We start from the raw sequence: 20,893 nt of genomic DNA, 5'->3' as shown, positions 1-20,893 counted from the left end.
CAATAAGAAGAAGAGACTTGCTTGGGCCAAGACACGAGCAATGGACATTAGACTGGTGGATATATGTCGTTTGGTCTGATGAGTTCAAATTTGAGATTTTTGGTTCCAAACGCTGTGTCTTTGTGAGAAGCAGAGTAGGTGAACGGATGATCTCCGCATGTGTGGTTCCCACCGTGAAGCATGGAGGAGGAGGTGTGATGGTGTGGGGATGCTTTGCTGGTGATACTGTCTATGATTTATTTAGAATTCAAGGCACACTTAACCAGCATGGCTACCACAGCATTCTGCAGCGATAGGACATCCCATCTGGTTTGCGCTTAGTGGGACTACCATTTGTTTTTCAACAGGACAATGACCCAACACACCCCCAGGCTGTGTAAGGGCTATTTGACCAAGAAGGAGAGTGATGGAGTGCTGCATCAGATGACCTGGCCTCCACAATCACCGGACCTCAACCCAATTGAGATGGTTTGGGATGTGCTCAGCATATGTTGGAACTCCTTCAAGACTGTTGGAAAAGCATTCCAGGTGAAGCTGGTTGAGAGAATGCCAAGAGTGTGCAAAGCTGTCATCAAGGCAAAGGGTGGCTACTTTGAAGAATCTCAAATAAAAAATATATTTTGATTTGTTTAACCATTTTTTGGCTACTACATGATTCCATATGTGTTATTCCATAGTTTGTCTTCACTATTATTCTGCAATGTAGAAAATAGTACAAATAAAGAAAAACCCTTGAATGAGTACTGTAGGTGTGTCCAAACCAAAAGACGTTCCAGGAGAATGGAACTACACACATGGAACATAACTGGTACTTTATGTTCCATGTGTGTAGTTCCATTCTCCTGGAAGATCTTTTGGCCCAATTGATGAAAGGTTCCACTCCATGGGCCCTTTACACAGGTAGACCAAACCTTTGACTGGTACTGTATATAAATGATGGGAATAGAGAGAGAGGGAGGGATCAAGCACAGTATGTTCCAAATGGCAGCCTATTCCCTTTATAGTGCACTGCTTTTGACAAGAGCCTATGACTGCTCTCTGCTCTCCCTCGCTAGTCTTTCTACTGATCTATCTCCGGTTGTACAGTATTGGAGAGGAATCCGTCCTGGTTGTAGGGAACACGAGTCCCAAGGGTTTCCCCGTTCTCCCCTACACGGTGGCTTCTGCAAGTTCTCATCTTTGGGATAGAACATCTATCGTATGGAAAGACCGGGTCGCCGGTTCGAATGCCCGAGCTGGCAAGTTGGACAATTCTGCCGTTCTGCCCATTGAGCAAGGCGCTTAACCCCCAACAACAACTGCTCTCCGGGTGCCGATGACGTTTTATTGATTAAAGCAACCCCCCCGCATTTCTCTGATTCAGCGGGGTTGGGTTAAATGCAGAAGACACATTTCAGTTGTACAACTGACTGGGTATCGCCTTTCCCTTCCCTATAAATTGTCGATTCTTCCGTGCTCTAAAGTGGAATGAAGTCCGCGGGGTTTGTTCCAACTTCTTCCAGCTGCTTAACTACAACTTTAATTGAAGAACAAAACAGTTCAACTCAATAGTGCTTGGAGGAAACAGTTTCTGTTGCAAAACTTTTTGCAACAGAATCAGCGTAAAGAATATACACCCCAGGGGCCCAGACAGAATGGATGTTGGTTGGTCAGGGAAAGTAGGAGTTAAAGGGCCAATCAGCAGTTGAAACAATAAAAAAGCGTCCTACGTGCCACTGTTTCGTTAAAAAGCTGAGGGATCGGGCTGGAGAAATGTAATCACTATCAAATCCATAGACAGAGCAAGGACTTACCATCTCTGATATAAAAATGATAGTTTTAACCATATTTTGAGGCTATACAGTGTTTGTTTATATTTACTTTCCACCGAAATGTGTCTTCCGCATCAGAGAGGTGCGGGGGTCTGCCTTAATCAACATCCATATCTTCGGCACCCGGAGAACAGTGGGTTAACTGCCTTGCTCAGGGGCAGAACGACAGATTTTACCTTGTCAGCTCGGGGATTCTATCCAGCAACCATTCGGTTACTGGCCCAACACTCACTAGGCTACCTGCCGCCCCTTCCAATGTTTTTTTATAAGTAAAATTATTCAAGAAACAGTGGGTACAGAGGGATGAGGTTTTGGCTTGCCTGTTGACATCACCATGAGTTAAATAGGTTAATAGGCCAACAAGCAAGAGATTTACAAACCTCAATAACAGCTAGTTTTCAGTTTTCCCGTCCCCACTCAGACCATTCTCAGACGGTCTTAGCAAACTTCTTACTGTGATTGTTTTAATTAAAATGGTCAAATAAACAAAAAACTGGGAAACCCAGTTCTCTGATATTAGGAGTGTGATATTTTGAGTGGGGTTCGCTAAGGACCGCTCTCTGATTATTATCAAGCATGCTTCTCTTCCTCACTCTCTTGCGCGCAGGGAAATGCTGTGAGATATCTCACTCATAATATCAGAGAACTGAGGTTACACAGGTACACTTAAGTTCTCTTTTTCAAATATATCTCACATGTGGGGATATGGTCAAGTTGCGTATCGCAACACATGCTCTCTGAAGCCAGGGAAGTCCCTACATAGCAACCCGAAACTAAGGGAGTACGGACCAAGAAGATGCAGGGACAACCCATCAGGAAAAACCTCAAAAAGTGAGGGAAAGCCCAATACATGGACCAATCTCAGTACAATGAGACATGTCCCAAAAACAGTGCTCAAGAGGTCAACTCCTCTAGGAGAGGGCCCTTCCAAGCACACTTGCCATTATAAATCAATATAATGGTCCCCGTGACCTTGACAGACCTTGAGCGCCTATAGAAGACAGCCCCTCAATTTCGAATCTGGACACGGTCCGCTTGTAGACATTAAGGAGCCCAAACTCCACTGGAGGATGGGAGAACGGGGTCATCAGTCCCCAACTCCTGTGCGCTATCTCAAGGATTTCCGTGACTTGATCCCATCGTCATCCTCGTTGTCCCCTAACTCGCTTTCCCCTGACACTACTTCGACAGTCAGGGGCGGGAGTCGAGGCTATCCATGACCTTGCCCAAACTGGGCTCGGTTGTGGGGAGCTGAGCCTCAGCTGTCGCTTTTGGCTCAGAGGCATGAGGGGGCTAACGAGATAAAAGCACATTTCAGCCTCCTCTTCAGACCTGCTGTAGTAAGCAATCTGCAGTGCTTACAGGACTCGGGGTCCTCGAGCGCCTCCTAGGCATGTTCCCTACCCAAGCAATTAATGCATAGAGGGAGGGAATCTTTCCCCGCTATCATGAAGCCGCAAGCACAAGAACGTGGGGGTTAGAGTGCTGGGCTAGGCTCGTCCTGGGATGGGATAGCAGTGACCATTTCAACGGATAAGGGGGACCTAACAATGCCTGTTGTAAAAATAACGTGCAGACGGCATAGGCTAGCTAGTTAGAAGCTAGCAAAAGAGTAGCTTGTGTAAACAGCGACACCAAGCTAGCTAGTTAGGAGCCTTGCGGCATAGCACAAGCAATATTGAGCACTCTGTAACGCTATAGCTGCGAAGCTAGTGGGGCGTAAGCTAGCTAGCAGCCACCTCATGGTGAAGGTGTGCTGTGGCTAGCTCAGTGCTGGCTGAAGGAAACCGAGTGACCAAGTTAGCATTCAAAGAAAAATGCTCCCGTGACCGACGGTGCCATGAAGGCAGAGAGGGTCGGTCTAGCTAACACAATGGGTGAACGAAGCTTAACTAGACAATAGAAGGGAGCTAGCAAAGCTACCGTATTGCAGTTAGGGTATGCTAGTGAGGTTTGCTTGCCTCTCAGCAAGTTAGCCAAAGCCTTGCAGCATGGGCTAACTGATTCTCAATAGCTAGCAGTGACACTAGCTACTAACAGAGACTGAGAAGTAGAAATTTATACTTAAATCAAAAACCTGGTTAGAAGTCAACCTCTCAACAGGGTCTGAAGACCTATGCTCGGCAGCGATACCCTTCACAGTTCACTTGTGAGCTGGCAACCGGTATCCAGTCGATATGAGGAGAACTAGAGTAGTGACACTTCGGTTGAGGAAGAGAAGTGAGAATAACCAGAGGGCGGGAGAGTGTCTCCTTTGATCCTTTGATGGAATTGAGGGTCACCTCATTCGCCGCTTTGCCTGTCTGTCTCCAACAGAGTGTTTTAGATTAATACTTTCAAGAGTAGGCGATCCTTAGTGAACCCCAAATGTGAGATATCAAAATGAATAATTCAAAGAGAACTGAAAACGAGCTGTTACTGGCAGAGAGTTTTGGAACTCTTTGTCTTATTGGTCTGTTAACTAATTCACCACATGGTGATGTCACCAAGCAGGCCAAAACACCATCCCACCAAAACAGGCAGCTCTTTTATGTGTCCTAAATGGCACCCTATTCCCTTTTAGAGTGCACTTATTTTAACCAGAGACCTGGGCCCTGGACAAAAGAAGTGCACTACATAGGCAATAGGCTGTTATTTGGTATACTGGCCTGTCTCTCGTGACACCATGTAGTAAGAAAGAAAGTTGAGAGACAGACCACATGTGCTCATCCTTCCAAAGTTATCATCGTGTTGTTTACCTCTCCATGGACTGGGGTCGACACCCTCGGTCATCTCTCGCTCGCGCGCTCTCTCTCTCTCTCTCTCTCTTCTCTTTCTCTCTTTCTCTCTCTCTCTCTCTCTCTCTCTCTCTCTCTCTCTCTCTCTCTCTCTAGCTGCTGGGCCTAGCTGCTGCTGGAGTCAGGCCATTCAAAGTCACACAACCCCCTCCAGTGGCTGGGAGTGAGAGTGCAATGTCTTTAGGGGGAAAATACATTGAAACAACTAAGTCTAAAAAGCATTATAAGGACACCTGCTCTTTCTATGACATAGACTGACCAGGTAAATCCATGTGAAAGCTATGATCCCTTATTGATGTCACTTGTTAATTCCACTTCAATCAGTATTGACAAACGGGAGGAGACAGGTTAAAGAAGGATTTTGAAGCCTTGAGACAATTGAGACATGGAATGTGTGTATGTATCATTCAGGGTGAATGGGCAAGACAAAATATTTTAGTACCTTTGAACGGGTTATGGTAGTAGATGCCAGGCGCACCGGTTTGTGTCAAAAACTGTAACGCTGCTGGGTTTTTTACGCTCAACAGTTTCCCGTGTATATCACGAATGGTCAACCACCCAAAGGACATCCAGCCAACTTGACACAATTGTGGGAAGTATTGGCGTCAACATGGGCCAGTATTCCTGTGGAACGCTTTCAACACCTTGTAGAGTCCATGACCCAACGAATTGAGGCTGTTCTGAAGAAATTGTATTTATTTTTTATTTTACCTTTATTTAACTAGGCAAGTCAGTTAAGAACAAATTCTTATTTTCAATGACGGCCTAGTAACAGTGGGTTAACTGTTCAGGGGCAGAACGACAGATTTGTACCTTGTCAGCAACCTTTCAGTTACTAGCCCAACACTCTAACCACTAGGCTACCCTGTTCTTAATTTCTTGTACACTCAGTGTAGACACACTTTGGATGTTACGCAACAAAACTGACGAGTGCACAACTATGGGGCAAAACAGACTGGGTTGTCTTAGACTATTGACAGCATGTAAACTATATTTTGTTTCCAAATGTTTATTGAAAACACACACCCATTTGCACACACACTTGTTGTTCAATTACATTCAATGACATTGGTTAGCTAGCTATAACAAGATACAACGCGCTGAACCGAGCCACCTAGGATTCCCCACAAGGTAGCTTCTTGTCATCTTTGCAAGTTATTTGTCCATTCAGAATCATAACAACACACACCTTTCCGGCTACATTGATGCGCGTGCATCATTTTTTTTGTGCCAACACGTCTATTTTTCGACCTCAAAGATCTTGTCTGTCTGGCTCTCGGTTTCAATTTCCGTTTCAGATGTACTTATTTGAGTTCAAGGTGATGTTTGTAAACAAAAGTAGAGAGTGAAAGTAGTGCCTTCATTTGAATGATTTATGCATATCTAATGATTGTGTTTCTCTCTGTCTCTTGCAGGCGAAGCGAGCGGTTCAGAGGGGAGCGACGGCTGTCATCTTCGACGTGTCCGAAAACCCTGATGCCATCGATCAGGTCAGTATACACACACACACACACACACACACATAGCACTCGCATTCGAAGTCTCCACTTATTCAATGAAGGAAACAGAGAGGCTAAGCTAACATGCTAAGGCTAAAAACATATTCCTCTCCATTCAAACACCCAAATTCTTCTTCTCTTTTCAAAGACCTTCTGTCCTAACAGACCACTGTCAACTGACTGAGACATGCCCTGCTATGACAAGCAGGTTGTGTGTTTGCCCTTCTGGTCAAACCCATGTGGATGAAGCAGGCTCATTCAACTATTAGGGGCTTTGAGTCTAGCCTAAGGACTTGTCCCAAATGGCACTCTATTCCTTATATGGTGCATGGAGCTCTGGTCAAAAGTAGTGCACTATATAGGGAATATGGTGCCATTTAGGATGCACACTGAGTTCTACCCTGTCTGCCTCAAGAACAGTGTACTGTGTGAGAGAGACGTTAAATTGATATTCAGGTTAGGGTTTTACTCAACCATGACCGTGCTCTGTGGAGCTCATAACTGCAGAGGTAGTTTAGAGCTGCTAGTGCACACCAACACATTACCTCATCCACTAGTACCCCGAATAATCCAAGTCTCTCGTTCGCTTTTATCTCTCTCTCGTTCGGACTCTTTTTTTTCTTTCTCTTCTCTCGCTGATTTTTCTCTCTCTACTTCTTTCTCCTTCTCTCCCTCTCCCTCTCTCTCTTTGTCTCTCTCCTTCCATTCTACCTGAGCTAGTTCCTGTTTCTATGTTGTTGGCTGGTGAGCTCCCTGTCTGTAATACAGAAGTCTGTCCTCCGCCCTCTAGCCTACACCGGTGCAGCGTCGATAGCAGCTTTGTCAGAGAGAAGAATTCTCCCGTGGTATTCAGCCAGGCCCAGAGCACCAGGCCCGGACATGCAGGTTTCTCTGTGTTCAGGCCTCCAGGCTGTAGGCAACAGCAGCAGTGTAGCAGCGACCCACAGAGATAAAAGGCTTGAGAAGGGACCACATGAAAGGCAGTGTGGCCCGCGGGGTTAAATTCCCCTAAGAGGGTTTCCAGTCGCAGCTGCCCAATCGGTACAGACACGACCCACAAGGCCGAGGGGCAGGGAGGAGGGGTTACAGAGAGTTAGAGTTAACGTACTCCGGGGGAAATTAGGAGGGAGAGAGAGGGTTAGAAAGTTAATGTTTTTAACCTCTCTTTTTTAAATTGTTCTTGCCATTTACATGATCTATCTACTTTTACGAAGGCCTTAATTTAATGTAGAATTAAACATGATGGTTTTTGATAATAGAGAAGCACTTTTTTTAAGTTCCAATGGACTTCGAGTGGTTGAGTATCTCATCTTTCAAATTCACTTTATTCTTCAATTCAAGCACATGCAGCATAACTGTGCTAGCAGTGTTGGCACTTTTGAGAGTCTAGTGTAGATTAACTTTGTAGATTGCAGGGGGAAAGAACACAAGCAGAGGCAGAGATGTGAAATTGCCATTTGCTATACTGTAACCAGAGCGAGCATATTTCACTTGGTAACATGACGACGGGAAGAAATTGAAAAGTGAATATCCCTGGTATTTCCCCTGGCCTTTCTAAATTACAGACGAGAGAACAGGGAGGGGAGACGACAGAATGGAGAGACTAGAGAGGACGGGGAGGGAGGCTGAGAGACTAGAGAGACCAGATAGGGTAGGAAGGGAGGGAGGCTGACTGATTGGAGAGACTAGAGAGGACCGGGAGGGAGGGAGGCTGACAGACGAGGGAAGGAGGGAGGGAGGGAGGCAGGCGGACAGTCTAGAACAGGGGTGTCAAACTCATTCCATGGATGGCCTAGTGTCTGTGGGTTTTGGGTTTATCCTTTCAATTACGACCTAGACAACCAGGTGAGGGTTGTTCTTTACTAAAATGGGGACCTTAATTCATTAAAAACCAGAGACACTCGGCCCTCTGTGGAATGAGTTTGACACATGGACTAGAGAGGGCAGGAAGGGAGGGAGGCCGACAGCAAACTGGAGAAAGAGGAGCTCAGTGGAGGAGGCAGTCCACAGTTTCCACATCTCTCTCTCCTACAGGTGTGTGTGTGTGTGTGTGTGTGTTCTCTTGTATAGCTGACCTGTTGTGTGTTCTCCTTTCCTGCAGCTGAACCAGGTAGCGGAGGACCCTCTGAAGAGGCCAGTGGTTTATGTGAAGGGGGCCGATGCTGTTAAGCTGATGAACATAGTCAACAAGCAGAAAGTGGCCCGTGCCAGAATCCAGCACAGACCACCAAGGGTAAGAGCCAGACAAGCCAAACCAGAACTACTGGGAAGATGCTAGATGTGTGTGTGTGTGTGCGCGCACACACACAACTGCAAGTGAATGGACTAGCCAAGCCATATTTTGATCATAACTCTTATTTAAACCCTACACACTTCACAAAGCACTATACTGAGTCTAGTCCCGCAGCTAACAGTTACAGACATGGGAAGACATTCTTCTAGAGAAATCTGAGCCTCTCCTTTATTCCCTCGCTCTCTATTCTTCGTTATATCACAACAATTTTCACACAGTCGTTTTATCAATGGACGGTGCCAGGGGTGCATCTATGCCCAGTCCTGTGCGTCAGTGCGGGTGTGCCTGCACGTGTGTATGCAAGCATGTGTGTGAGATGTCTGCCTTGGGCTGTAATAGACATAATTTAACAAACCCTTCTCCCCCTGTCTCCCTCCCGACAGCAGCCTACGGAGTACTTTGACATGGGGATCTTCCTGGCCTTCTTCGTAGTGGTATCTCTGGTCTGCCTCATACTGCTCATCAAGATCAAACTAAAACAGAGGAGAAGCCAGGTGAGCGAGCGCACACACACACACAGTCTTGCGCAGCTAACCTTGTGGTGACATACAATTCAGTCCCATTAAAAATCCTATTTTCCCTAACCCCTAACTTGTACCCTAACTTTAACCTTAACCCAAAAACCTAACCCTAGCTCCTAACCCTAAAACTAAACCTAATTCTAACCCTAACACTAATTCCTAACCTTAACCCTGAACCATAGGAATAGCATTTGACTTTGTGTGGACTTCTGGTCCCACATCTAGTTAACCTCTTTGGGCTGAGATTCCGTGAACGGGATCGATGTGACAACAGCCAGTGAAAGTGCAGGGCGCCAAATTCAAAACAACAGAAATCCCATAATTAAAATTCCTCAAATATACAAGTATTTTACACCATTTTAAAGATACACTTCTTGTTAATCCCAACACAGTGTCCGATTTCAAAAAGGCTTTACAGCGAAAGCAAACCAAACGATTATGTTAGGTCAGAGCCAAGTCACAGAAAAACACAGCCATTTTTCCAACCAAAGAGAGGAGTCATAAAAAGCAGAAGTAGAGATAAATTGTTAATGGCTCTCTGGCAGACCTCTGACTCCTTCCCCTCTCATTCACCCCCACTTCACAGTAGAAGCATCAAACAAGGTTCTAAAGACTCTTGACATCTTGTGGAAGCCTTAGGAAGTGCAATATGACCAATAGACAATCATTTGAAAACCTACTTCCTGGTTGGATTCTTTCTCAGGTTTTTGCCTGCTATATGAGTTCTGTTATACTCACAGACATCATTCAAACAGTTTTAGAAACTTTGGTTTTTATCCAAATATACTAATATGCATATCTTAGCTTCTGGGACTGAGTAGCAGGCAGTTTACTCTGGGCACCTCTGGGCACCTTATTCATCCAAGCTACTCAATACTGCCCCCAGCCATAAGAAGCTAATATCTAAATGAAGATAATATTTAAGACGGAGAATAGTATGTTCAATAGGGAAGCCTGAAACCCTTTCTAAAGACTGTTGACATCTAGTGGAAGCCATAGGAACTGCAATCTGGGTCCTATCTATTTGTATTTCCCATAGGCTAGCACTGAAATGGCCTGTGAACATCAAAAAAAATATATTCCAAAATGATTTTCCTCGGGTTTACGCTTGCCATATCAGTTCTGCTATACTCACATGCATTATTTTAACAGTTTTAGAAACTTCAGAGTGTTTTCTATCCAATGCTACCAAGTACATGCATATCCTTGATTCTGGGCCTGAGTAACAGGCAGTTTACTTTGGGCACGTCAGTCATCCGAAATTCCGAACAAAAACCAGTCTTCAAAACAGGTTTTAACATCTAATTAACCTTGATGGAGAGCAGCACAGTAGCAGGTGAAATCCTGCCAGCACACCTGTGTGTGTGTGTTAGACAGAGGAACACACTCCAGGGGACTGCTTTTGGGATTAATATAGAGAAACCTGCCAGTGTGTGTGCACACGTGTTTCTGTTTGCGTGTGTGTGTTCCTGATGAGCCATGTCGACTTCCTTGAAGTGTTAATTAAAATAGCAGTTTGTCACACGTTACGAAACCTCTTTCCAGTTGAGTTCACACTGGGGCATGCTAAGGACACTCTGTCCTCAACATATTGCTGACTCTATGTAGGCTACATGACCATCACTGTACCTGTCTACCAACACTGTACCTGTCTTTATGTACCTGTCTACCAACATTGTACCTGTCTACCAGCACTGTACCTGTCTACCAACGCTATCTACCAATACTGTACCTCTTTATGTACCTGTTGTGTACCATTATTCCCAGCCTGACCATTTCTATCCCTCTTCTCTCTTCTCCCTCTCCCCATCTCCAGAGTTCTATGAACAGGATGGCCATCCAGGCCCTGGAGAAGATGGAGACCAGGAAGTTCAAGGCCAAGGTCAAAGGGCAGCGCGAGAGCAGCTGCGGGGCATCGGATTCACTGAGCAGTAGCTCCACCTCCGACTGCGCTATCTGTCTGGAGAAGTACATCGACGGAGAGGTGCGAGAGAACACACACACACACACACACACACACACACTGAATACTATTCATAAAGAAAGAGCCTTATATCAGAGTGGCATTTTAATTGGAGTGGTATTTGAAAGTGGTGAGTTTAAGGCACATGGTCACTGACTTGAACTGACTTGAATTTCGGAAGTCACTGTAGAAAGATGTTTCCTAGACCCTAATCTGGGACCTTTGAAGGTTTACAGTAACAGCATTGCTAATCATGGCCCAGCCTGGGGATGTCAGGGGACCAACCCAGAGCCCCGGGCCCCCAGGGGACCCAGTCAGTGAGTGTGTTATGTGTCGTCTTGGGAAACCAGGGGAAGAAAACACACAACAAAGCATAGTCGTGATATAAAAGGCTGAATGGCATCAAAGGGGTTTGAGCAGTGAAGTAAGACAAAAGATGGGAGGGAGAGAGCCCAAAGAGGAGATGAGTCATGCTAAGGGGCAGTGGGAGAGGAAGGGTGAGAAGGAGAGTGGGAGAGAGGGAAACGGCGAGAGAGACGGAAGGAAAAACTTGAGCCATCTCTGTCCAAGAACGGAATAATAACGATCCTTCTTTGTGTCAGTGAGTCTTGCTGTGTTCTGTATAAGGCTCTCTCTGGCTCGGCCAACGGCATGGTGTCAGGTTTGAGAATAAGGGTGACTGGTGTAGTTTGAGGGCTCTGTGCTGTCATGATGAGTAGTGTAGTCTTGGGTTTGATGGTGAGGTTGGATTTGTTCAGTGTAGCTGTATACTGATGTATAATGTGACACCGGTGAAGAAGAGAAACCTTCTTGCTGCTTTGCTGCCACCTGTTGGCCATTCATCCATCAAACGCCAATGATGTCCTTCGATGGCATAAGCCTTTTAACTAACCTTAACTCTTCTTCTTCCCCCTCTCCTCCTCTCCCCCTGTTTCCTCCTCCTCCTCTTCTCCTGCTCTCCTTCCCCTCAACAGGAGCTGCGGGTCATCCCCTGTGCCCACAGGTTCCATAAGAAGTGTGTGGACCCTTGGCTCCTCCAGCACCACACCTGCCCTCACTGTAGACACAACATTATCGGTGAGTTGGTACACGCTGGCCGCATCCCAAATGGCACACTACTCCCTATGGGCCCTGGTCAAAAGTAGTGTACTATATGGGGAACAGGGTGCCAGTGGGGGAGCACCTGTGGCTCTCTAATGAGAGTTTCCAGCACTTTTGTTAGACGACACAACCCACTAAAACAGTTCAAGCAAAATGCAGTTGATTGTAAAATACCCTTTTCATGAAATAAAGTAAATATTACAACACATGAAACTGTAACTGTAACAAAGCTAACCTTTGAAAGACTCTTCTTTGACTCTCTAGGTTAACCTTAATCAAACACTCTCCCTCTTTCACACCCCTCTTCTCAGAGCAAAAGAAGGGGAACCCCGGCCCTGTCTGCATGGATGGCAATCCCATCCACAACCGGCAGCAGAGGGTAGTCCTGCCCGTCCACTACCCAGGCAGGGTGCACCGTGCTGGGCAGGTGACTACCTACCCCACCCGCACCTCCATGGACCCCCATGGTAACCCCATCACAATGCTCACTGTGGACCACCACCCAGACCCCCAGGGCCTGTACCCTCCTCAGTCTGCCCACGCCGGGGCCTTCCTCCGGGGCTACCACCCCCACACTACCATGCACCTGGACCACTCCCTCAACCCCCACCACTGTGGCCTGGAGCACCAACACCGCGGCCTGGGCCTCAACCCCCCCACCTACCCCCAGCACCAGCAGTCCGGGCCCCACCATGGAGCCTTCAAGAGGCCCAAATTCCATGGGCGCAGCTTCTCGCGTGCTGCCTGCTACTCGCAGTATGAGACCATGTACCAACACTACTACTTCCAGGGCCTGACCTTCCCCCAGCAGGGTGAGGGGGCTGCAGGCGTTGTGGGGGTGGCTGGGGGTGCCGGGCCCCACAAGGGCCACCACAGCAGGGCCTTCCAGGGGGGTCTGCTCTACCCCACGGTGGTCCACATGGCCCCTGCTACCAGCTCCAGGATAGGGGAGGCAGGGAGCGGTGCCTCAGGCCTGGGCTGTTACCATGGCCACCACTCTGTGTGCAGCGGTTACCTGGCCGACTGTCCGGGCAGCGACAGCAGCAGCAGCAGTTCGGGCCAGTGCCACTGTTCATCCAGTGATTCTATGCTGGACTGCACCGAGGTTAGCAACCAGGGGGTGTACGGCTCCTGTTCTACCTTCCGCAGCTCCCTGAGCTCTGACTACGACCCCTACGTCTACCGCAGTAAGAGCCCCTGCAGGGGTTCGCAAGGGGAGCCAGGGGCCACAGCCGCAGGGGCCTCCACCGGCTGTCCCTCCACAGCCGAGGACTCCCTAACCCCAGCTCCCTCGGGGGGCCAAGATGGCTGCAGCCTGCAGCCACAGCCTCCTCCAGGAGCCTGTGGGTTCGGCTCGGGGGACCAGCTCTCCAGCTGCAGTCTGGAGCCCAACTACAGCAGCCGCTCGTCACTGGAGCAACCCAGGGACACCAGCACCACTAGCACTACCTCAGCCGGCCCTCTAGAGGGAGCCGCTGACAGAGGGAAGGGGGGACAGACAGGGGAGGAGATAGGGGGGAATCATGTCCTGGGGGGAGTAGGAGCAGGGGCGTGTAGCTGCTGTTTCGAGGTACTCCCACCCAACATGGAGTGCATAGGTCAGCAGGGGCAGGACTCGGACACGGCTGGGTCTCTGGCCTCCTCGGGGCGTGGCTGTCACAGGGGGGCGGAGTTCCATCAGCAGAGCTCCGCCTCTCAGCATCAGCAGAACTTTTACGGCCAGGGGGAGCACCTGTTAGCTCCGTCGGAGCAGGTGAGTTACGAGGGCCTGCCTTGCTTCTTCTACAAGGAGATGAAGGTCCACCGGGCCACAGGGGGGCGCTATAACGAGGATTATGCCGTGAACGTGCAGTACGCACACCACGCTGCAGACTCAGACGCCTGCTCCGGACAGGGCTGCTGTGGCGAGCTCAGCCAGAGAATACCCATAATCCATGAGGACACAGACTGTGAGCCGGGCTTGGGGGCGGAGACCCAGAGCAGCCTACTGCTAGGCAGCATCATCACGGGGGAAGGGCAAGGGGGCGAGGGGCGGACTGGGACTCGTTGGCGGGTGGAGCCAAGTGAAGGGGGGTACTTTACTTCAGGACAGTTCAGAGGTCAAACTTACCCCACCCAGGAGGAAGAGACCAGGGCCCTGTTCCACCCCCGGAACGCCACTAACCACGATGCGTCGGGAAACAGTAAAGCTACAGATGAGGGGCTTGGGGGTATATGAGGGGGTGTGGAGCCCAGAAACAGCCTCTTTGGTACCGAACCAGTCAGTTGTTCATTCAGTCAATCAACAAACCCTCAGTTGCCTTGTTCTGAGCTCTGAATGTTAAAATCCTATATGGTGATGGTGTGGATTTCTACTGAAAATTATATGATGGCCTGCCTGGTGTAACCAGGCCTATCCAGTTCATTCCTGTGGCTCAGCCCACCTCGTGGCCCCACCAGCAGCTTCTACAGGCTGTGATAGAGAATCAGGCTACGACAAATGGGTGGAAGTTCAGTGGTTGGCTTGGCAGGGGCACACCACAACATGTAGGCTACTACCACATACCATCAGTGCCAGCCAGGGTCAGTCATGAGACCCATTAGAAGATCAACTAATTGTGTTAGCTGGGCCCAGTTTGTGAGATTGTATTTTCTGATTTGGTGAGTTGTTTTTCTTCACATGATATCGAAACTCCATTTTGTGCAAAACTTTTGAGGATTTCTTTCCCTTTTTTTCCCTCTTCTTGTTAATTCTTATTACACAAATGCCTGGATGTACATGCAGTATGTATGCACTATACGTACAGTCAGGTCAAAAATGATTGGCACCCTTGTTAAAGATGAGCAAAAAAGACTGTATACAATAAATAATACAAATACTGAGCTATATTATGTTTTCGGGACTTGAACCCGATTGAAGACCTGTGGTTTGAATTGAAGAGGGCTGTCCATAAGTGCAGATGAAGGATATCAAGGATCTGGAAAGATTCTGTATGGAGGAATGGTCTAAGATCCCTCCCAATGTGTTCTCCAATCTCATAAAACATTTTAGAAAAAGACAAGTGTTGTTATCCTCACAAGGGGAGAGTGCTTGAGTACCAATATTTTTGACCCCTATCTTTTTTTGTATTACTTGTTAAATAAAGTATCTCCCTCTGAGCAATAGTATTAGCATAAAATAAGTATTTTTTTGCTCACCTTTAGACCTGACTATGTGTGTACTGTACTGTACTTCTTTTATGACATACAGTTACCTATACAGCTTAGATAACAAGCTTCAACAAACCACCAACTCAGATGAAAGGTTATGTAAGAATACCAAAACCTTTCCTTTTTCTTTTTTTAGGGGGTTTGTTGGGGATTCGGATCTTTTGGTAGTTGGAGGACAGCCAGTGTCAGTCAGTCGCCCACTTCTCTCATTGAGAAGATGAAGCTAAGCTATACAAACTACTCTACAGTTCTGTCTGTTTGTGGTATACTCAGTCCAACACCAAGCCTTAGGCCAGCGAGCCATACTTACTATCTGGGGCGGGACTGTGTCGCTTTTTGGTTGAATAGAGGTCCACATAGTGACAATGTTTCTCTGAGTTCCTCGAAAGAGATTTGGAAATCTTCAAAGGATTGGTTTCATATCCATTTTAGTTACTATTTCTAGTTTAGAAGCTCATGGTTTTTTTGGGGGGGGGGCAGTTACTCATCTAGCCTCCTCAACACTTAAGCTCTAATGTAGATGGTCGTATGAGGCTCTTGTGTTGCTTAAAAAAAATAGGCCAAAGGAAAAAAGTATCATTCACAAGGGATCTCTTTTATACTGTGGCTGTGTGTTTTTGTTGATGTATTTTTTACAACACAGTTACAAAAAAAGCAGCACATCTGATTTTAGATTTTTTTTTTAATGATTAAATCACACCATGCTCACAAACAATATCAACGTTGTTGGTTCATTCATACCTTCTTTCTGTTTGTTTTACAGACTGTATTCTACTGTTTCTATGAAATGTACCCATTCTCTTCACAGAGGCATTTGTTTTGAAATAACAATATTTATATGTTAACCCAGAGCCCTAATAAATTAAAGATATTGAGAATCTAATCTTGCCTTTACATAGAGATGTGTTGCAAATGAACATTTGGGGGTACGCAAGTCACTATTTAATTTGTTTTAATTGTTTGTAGCACTTAAGATTATATAAAAAGAAAATGTGTACAAAAAAATGCTTTTTAAAAAACAATTTAAGAAATATAATTATTTTCTCCATCATTACCATTTTAAAAAGGTTAGAAATCAATCTGTATATTTCTGTATCTGTATAGCAGCACATTTCATAAATGGAAATATGTTCTCTGAATATTTATTTACTAATATATTTATCTTTAAGCCATGTCTTATGTTGTGTATGAACATTTTGGAGTTGTTATTTGGTTGCTTTCTTTGATAAATCACTAACATGAGACTTTGTAAATACATGGTAATTGCACATAAGACGATTTTAAATATTCTCTGACCAAAAACTGATTTAAAAAATGTAGTATCATACAGTTTTGTAATTAAAGTGTACAAAGATCTGTAAAATATACAGTTTTATTCAAGTAAATAATGTTGTGGCATCTTTCTTCCTAACCATGTCATCTTAATGCATCTTAATTCACAACAGTTCAATTAGAAGTGATGTCTTAAGTCTGGGATACATCTCTTTTGGGAAGACCATTTTTGGAGGAAAGCATCTGTGGAATATTTCAAAGCATGCAATTTAACTACAGTCCAGACAAAGACTATGATTAACTGAGTACACACTGCAGTTTTTGGGCTTGACAGCCAAAGTTAGAACTGAAGTCACTGCTGTTCTGTGCCTGTACACACACCTAGGTTCAAATTAGAGGTTGACCGATTATGATTTTTCAACGCGGATACCGATTATTGGAGGACCCAAAAAAAAGCTGATGCCGATTAATCTGCCGATTTTTTTTATATATATTTTTTTATATATATACAGCACGAAAGTGCTGTTTGAATGAATGTTTACACGCCTGCTTCTGCCTACCACCACTCAGTCAGATACTTAGATACTTGTATGCTTGTATGCTCAGTCAGATTAGAACACGCTAGATAATAGTGAGTGATTATGATTGATTGTTTTTTATAAGATAAGTTTAATGCTAGCTAGCAACTTACCTTGGCTTACTGCATTCGGGTAACAGGCAGTCTCCTTGTGGAGTGCAACGAGAGAGAGGCAGGTCGTTATTGCGTTGGACAAGATTGGATCCCCCGAGCTGGCAAGGTGAAAATCTGTCGTTCTGCCCCTGAACAAGGCAGTTAACCCACCGTTCCTAGGCCGTTATTGAAAATAAGAATGTGTTCTTAACTGACTTGCCTAGTTAAATCGGCGCCCAAAAATACCGATTTCCGATTGTTATGAAAACTTGAAATCGGCTCTAATTAATCGGCCATTCCGGTTAATCGATCGACCTCTAGTTCAAATACATGTGTATTTGTTATTTAAATACTTACAAGACTGGAGAAAAGCAGGAGCTGAGAAAAATGCTGGTTGACTTGACAAATGAGACGAACTGGCAACAGACAAACAGAGAACACAGGTATAAATACATGGAAAACAGGAGACAAAGGGCTGTGAGACATAGGTTTGACTCTGGACACATGAAAAGTGGGATGTATACGAAGGGTACGGGGCAACAGAAGACGAATAGCAGAGGGGCTAATAATCTTGGAGATGGGAAATGGGCAGATAAACCGGGGGGAGAGTTTGCGGGATTCCACCCAGAGGGGCAGATCCCGGGTGGATAGCCATACCTTCTGCCCAAGACGATGCCGGGGTCCGATGGCAATCCGCCTGTCGTCGATACCTGGAGGTGGTCTTGAGGAGGGCCGACCGGGCTCTCCTCCAGGTTACGACAACAGCAGAAGACAAACATCTGGGCAGAAGGTACGCCAACCTCTTCCTCCTGCTCGGGGAATAGCGGGGGCTGATACCCCAGGGAACACTCAAATGGCGATAGGCCCGTGGCAGAGCAGGGAAGGGTGTTGCGGGCGTACTCAACCCACACCTGCAGCTGGCTCCAGAAGGAGGGGTTGGTGGAGACCAGGCAGTGCAGAGTAGTCTCACGATCCTGGTTGGGTCGCTCCGATTGGCCATTGGACATCGGGTGGAACCCAGAGGACAGGCTGGCCGACGACCCAATGAGGACGCAGAATGCCTTCCAGAACCGGGATGAGAACTGAGGCCCCCGGCCAGGGACCATGTCTATGGGAAGTCCATGGATCCGGAAGACATGCTGCACCATGAGCTGGGCCGTCTCCTTGGCCGAGGGTAGTTTGGGGAGAAGAATGAAGTGATCATTCCGGAGAACCGGTCGACCACAGTCAGGATGGCAGTGTTGCCCTCAGATGGGAGGAGGCCCGTGACGAAATCCAGGGATATGTGGGACTAGGGTTGGTGAGGGACAGGCAGTGGTTGCTGAAGACCAGCCGGAGCTTGCCGAGGAGTCTTGTTCTGAGCACAGACCGTGCAGGCGGAGACAAACGCGGCGACATCCAGAACCATCATAAGCCACCAAAAGCATTGTTGCACGAAGGACAGGGTCAGGGTGGCAGGCAAGCCTGGAGAAGTGGGCCCACTCCAGGACCGCAGAGTGGACAGCGTCAGGCACAAACATCCAATTATCAGCCCCCCCCAGGGTTCGGCTGGGACCGCTGCGTCTCCTGAACTTGTTTCCCTCTACCCCAGTTGAGTGTCGTCACCAGGCACAAGGTGGGAAGCAGAGTCTCAGTGCATCCGGCTTGACATTCTTGGATCCCGGCCGGTACGAGAGGAAGAAGTTGAACCGTGTGAACAGCAGGACCCATCTGGCTTGCCTGGAGTTGAGTAGGCTTGGCAGTGTGGAGATACTCCAGGTTCTTGTGGTCGGTCCACATGATGAATGGGTGTTCCGCCCTCTCCAGCCAGTGCCTCCATTCCTCCAACGCCATCTTCACAGCGAGAAGCTCAGCATTCCCCACATTGTAGTTATTTTCCATGGCTTTGAGGTGGTGGGAGACATCAGAAACCTCGGCCTTCACCATGAATTGACGGGAAGGGTCCGGATGAACCAAGATGGGAGCTGTGGTGAAGCAACGTTTGAGGTCCCGGAACACCCGGTCAGCAGCTGGAGACCACGTGAACAGAACTTTGGGTGAGGTGAGTGCAGACAGGGGGGAAGGCAGGGTGCTGTAACCCCGGATAAAGCGGCGTGCAGCTGCACCCTGGAAGTAGGCTGGGGCCAATCCACCACCGCTCTCCCCTTCCCGGGATCCTTTTGCACACTCCCTGCGGCGATGATGAAACCCTGAAAAGGGATGGTGGAATGATGGAACTCGCACTTCTCTGCTTTTACAAACAGCTGGTTTTCCAGGAGGCGTTGGAGAACCCGTCAGACGTGGAGAACATGTTCTTGGGTGGAACGGGAGAAGATGAGTATGTCATCTAGGTAGACAAAGACAAACCGGTTCAACATGTCGCAGAGAACATAATTGACCAGAGCCTGGAACACATCAGGGGTGTTGGTAAGGCCAAATAGCATTACCAGATTCTCGTAGAGACCGCTGGCCGTGTTGAAGGCGGTTTTTGACTCGTCTCCTTCCCGTATCTGCACCAGCGTTCTATAGATCCAGCTTGGAAAACACGGTGGCCTCCTGGAGCGGTTCAAAGGCCGAGGAGATGAGTGGTAGCGGGTAGTGGTTCTTCACCATTGTCGTTGAGATCCCGGTAGTCGATGCCCGGCGGGAGAAGAAGGACGGATGAATCCTGCAGCAAGGGAGTCCCCGATGTAAGTCTCCATCGCATTTGTCTCTGTTCCCGACAGAGAGTAAAGTTATCCCCGGGGCGGTGTCGTGCTAGGGAGAAGGTCAATCCCGCAGTCCTAAGGTCGGTGCAGCAGGTGCAGTGGCCCAGGCCATGCTGAACACCTTCCGGAGGTCCTGGTACTCCGCAGGAATGGCGGAGTGGCCTGTGGCACCTTCTGAGCCCCCGGGAAGACGTCCCGGGGCACGTTGTACTGACTTCAGGCAATGGGCGTGGCAGAACGGGCTCCAGCCCATGATGGCACCAGTAGACCAGTTAATAAGGGGATTGTGTTGCTGGAGCCAGGAGAATCCCAAGACCACGGGAATCTGAGGGGACTTGGTGAGCAGGAACTGGATGGCATCGCTGTGGTTCCCAGACACACGTAGGTTGATGGGAGTGGTGTTGTGGGTGACTCGGCCTATAGAGCGCCCGTCCAGCACTCTAATGTCCATGGAAATGGACAGGGGCTGAGTGGGGATGTTCAGCTCGGACGTCAGGGTACTGTCCAAAAAGTTATCGTCGGCCCCAGAGTAAATGAGAACCCGGAGAGATTAGGACTGGTCTCCCTACAGCAGAATGGCATGAAAAAGAGTGCGAGCAGGGGAAGCAGGAACGTTCTCCATATGGCCCACCAGAGTACTCGCTCCTACTGGTGAGCCTGATCTTTTAAAGGACAAGAGGACATGAAATGACCAAGAGTCCTGCAATACAGACAACTTTTCGTGTCAATCCTGTATTGCTGTTCCGCTGGCGACAGCCCAGCTCTGCCTAGCTGCATAGGCTCAGGAAGCAGTGATTCAGCCATCTTCAGCAACCCTCGGAGCAGGTCGGAAAGCCTCTGGTTCTCTCGGCAACGAGCCCATTGGGAGCTCCTGGAATGACTCGGAGGCAAGGTGGGATCTCTGGGCGTGCGAGCTAAATCCAATATCCTCTCCCTCCGTCATTCCCGTAATCACCCATCGATACAGATTGTCAAAGCGATGAGGGAATCGAGATCTGTAGATAACTCCCGGGCTGCAAGCTCGTCCTTGACCTCATCCGAGGTGCGGTGCAGGAACATATCGAACAGTGCCTCCTGGTTCCAAGCACTCTGTTGCCAACGTGCAGAAAT

General features: G+C 47.7%; 1 protein-coding gene across 2 annotated transcripts in view; it reads left to right on the top strand.

Moving 5' to 3' along the window:
• LOC139411203 (E3 ubiquitin-protein ligase znrf3-like) overlaps nucleotides 1-16,145 on the top strand; it is a 122,274-nt gene extending 106,129 nt beyond the window's left edge. Inside the window, exons 3-8 of one of the 2 annotated variants that reach the window (XM_071157136.1) lie at nucleotides 6,004-6,078; nucleotides 8,189-8,320; nucleotides 8,764-8,874; nucleotides 10,718-10,885; nucleotides 11,839-11,941; nucleotides 12,277-16,145. In XM_071157136.1, coding sequence (XP_071013237.1) covers nucleotides 6,004-6,078; nucleotides 8,189-8,320; nucleotides 8,764-8,874; nucleotides 10,718-10,885; nucleotides 11,839-11,941; nucleotides 12,277-14,183 — 2,496 coding nt within the window. In that variant the 3' untranslated portion in view covers nucleotides 14,184-16,145. The remainder of the gene's footprint in view (nucleotides 1-6,003; nucleotides 6,079-8,188; nucleotides 8,321-8,763; nucleotides 8,875-10,717; nucleotides 10,886-11,838; nucleotides 11,942-12,276) is intronic. The other variant, XM_071157137.1, reaches the window with a different exon arrangement.
• The last annotated feature ends 4,748 nt before the right edge of the window (nucleotides 16,146-20,893 follow it).

The sequence above is a fragment of the Oncorhynchus clarkii genome, chromosome 6, assembly GCF_045791955.1.
Source record: "Oncorhynchus clarkii lewisi isolate Uvic-CL-2024 chromosome 6, UVic_Ocla_1.0, whole genome shotgun sequence".
In the NCBI taxonomy this organism is placed as follows: Eukaryota; Metazoa; Chordata; class Actinopteri; order Salmoniformes; family Salmonidae; genus Oncorhynchus; species Oncorhynchus clarkii.
This window is presented reverse-complemented; position numbering and strand designations above follow the sequence as displayed.